General features: G+C 38.1%; 1 protein-coding gene across 1 annotated transcript in view; it reads right to left on the bottom strand.

Annotated features, from left to right (window-relative positions):
- Nucleotides 1-231: 231 nt before the first annotated feature.
- LOC123968081 (nuclear receptor subfamily 4 group A member 3-like) overlaps nucleotides 232-2,275 on the bottom strand; it is a 17,639-nt gene continuing 15,595 nt past the window's right edge. The window contains exon 6 of the mRNA XM_046044563.1: nucleotides 232-260. Within this exon, the coding sequence (XP_045900519.1) occupies nucleotides 232-260 (29 nt within the window). The remainder of the gene's footprint in view (nucleotides 261-2,275) is intronic.

Genomic DNA, 2,275 nt, shown 5'->3' with positions numbered 1-2,275 from the left:
TGTGTGTGAGTGTTAATGCACATGCATATAAATCTCCTCCGCTGCTGCTTGGAGCTCTGCTGTCTGATCAAAGGGCGTTCAGGGAAACCAGTTGACATCTCTGACAGCATTTGACACAACTTTGTGAGCAGGAATATTATTTGTGCGTTTCTGTTAAGGCAGTGCTTCCCCATCTGTATCTGTCTCCACCTGTGTTTGGCATATGTGCCTGCTGTGTGATATCAAGTTGTGTCATGTTTCTTTATGGAGGTCAGGCGAGGCTGGGACAAAATCCAGAGAGGTCAGAGAAACAACACGAGAAAGGAGAGAGATTGTAGAGCAGGAACTGAATTTCAGGCTTCCCGCTGGTCCTGGAATTTGAAGAATTTTGAGAGGAGTGATCCAAACAACGAGACAAGCAATTTGATGAACTCTTGGAGGATAGCCGGGAGGATCAGTGAGATTTCCGAAACACTTACTTTACAGGAATATACCAGAATGGGTGTAATAACCTTTTCCATGTTTTGTTTTATGTTGGTTTTCTTTTGTTTTCCCCACAATAGTCCTGACTGCAGTGTAAAACTGAATTTCAGTATAGCTACGGTGCATGAGACAGGACAAAGATTTCCTCTATGAGATAGCAGAGAGTTGCCAGTCAAGAAATCAGGTTTCTTTAGATAGATATATTAAGAAATTAAATTTACTTAATTATTTTTAATCTTAATATTAATTAATTAAAACCAAATGTTTTTTTGAATATTGTTACTTGTTCATTAATAAACAACAGCCTTTCTTGTGCATTAATAAACAGCCACATCAAGAAATGAAGTGCTACATGATGTCTCATACACCTGTAATACAGTATTTTACTGTACTGTAATCATACTTTTTGTTAGATCTTGGGAGGGTTGGCTCATCTGGACTAACATCCCAAAGTAAATGAAAAACATCTCAAAAACTATCACATCTAGTGCATCAAGTATGACCACTGACAGATAGCAGGACAATGTAAGCTCACTGTTTTTGCACCACAGTCCATTATAAACCACAAAATACATGAAGTTTACAAAGGCATTGGCTGGTGAGGATCAAGGCTCCTCTCACTTTGCTTAATTAGATAAGCTTGCAAATCTTACCAAAATGTATTTTTTTAATTTTTTAAAATACAACAGAAATACAAAGTAGTACTGACAGCCATAATTTCAGCTTGTGGTAAAGCGGTGCAACGTTTTTTAATGGGCATTTAGCATGTGAAAGTACAAATTACACATTTGTGTGACGGTGGCACAGCAATATCCAAAAATTTTGCTGTGCCACATTAATGCAAAATCGGAAAGTATTCATTATTGCTCACTTGATCGGTCATGTTATATATCATTAGCAGTAAAGAAATACATGTTTTCCACCAGGACAGTAAAATGTGAAGTTTAGCTGCTGATCTGAGCTTCCCTGCTGTTACTGTTTTAGTGCTAATAATATTCATCATCTGTTTGTCTCAGGAAGGTAAGGGCACATTTCTATCCACATAACAAAGCCATAACAGAGCGCTGGAGAGAGAGATTAACTACATAAAACTAATCCAACAACATATTTTTTTCTACCAGCGCAGTAAAAGTTCAGCTGTCTGATCTGAGCTTCGATGCTGGAAGCTGCTGTTTTATTGCCAATTAGTGATCAGCTAATTGTCTCACAAAGGTAACAAAACCAAAACAGAGCTCTGGAGAGAGAGATTAACTACATAAAACTAATCCAACAACATGTTTTTTGTACCAGCCCTAGTGATGTGCGGATTCATCCTAAAGTATCGATATTTCTGATACCAACGTTTCCTGCTCTAGGATCGATACTCATAAAAGGATCGATATCTAAACTCAGTTATTTGGAGTGAGTGTGTGTGTTTTATCATAAGTATCTTACTGTCACCAGGATGGTCTAATTATACTCGGTTGATAGGAACTACTTTTCCTTCCGCCTGTCAAAGTCCTGCTTGCGCTACGGCTCTGTGACAGAGCTTCTTTGAAGTGAGCAGCTGCAGCCCTTTACATTTTCCGCTATTGAATTACTGACTCTGGCTGTATTTTAGCTGTGAAGGTAATGATGTCGCTCTGTGTGATGTGTGTGCAAAGACAGTGAAATACTTTGGCAACACCGCAAACTTTGCTAAACATCTGAGATTAAGTCTGTCACAATAATAGGACGATGTTATGAAGCGGCAGTTCTGAGCAGGATATTTTTATTATAATTAAAGAATATGACAGTAGTTTGATGTCTTGTCATTATGCAGCTATTATTTTGA

The sequence above is a fragment of the Micropterus dolomieu genome, linkage group LG03, assembly GCF_021292245.1.
Source record: "Micropterus dolomieu isolate WLL.071019.BEF.003 ecotype Adirondacks linkage group LG03, ASM2129224v1, whole genome shotgun sequence".
NCBI classification, from domain to species: Eukaryota; Metazoa; Chordata; class Actinopteri; order Centrarchiformes; family Centrarchidae; genus Micropterus; species Micropterus dolomieu.
Note: the sequence above shows the minus strand (reverse complement) of the source record. Positions and strands in the feature narration are given on the sequence as shown.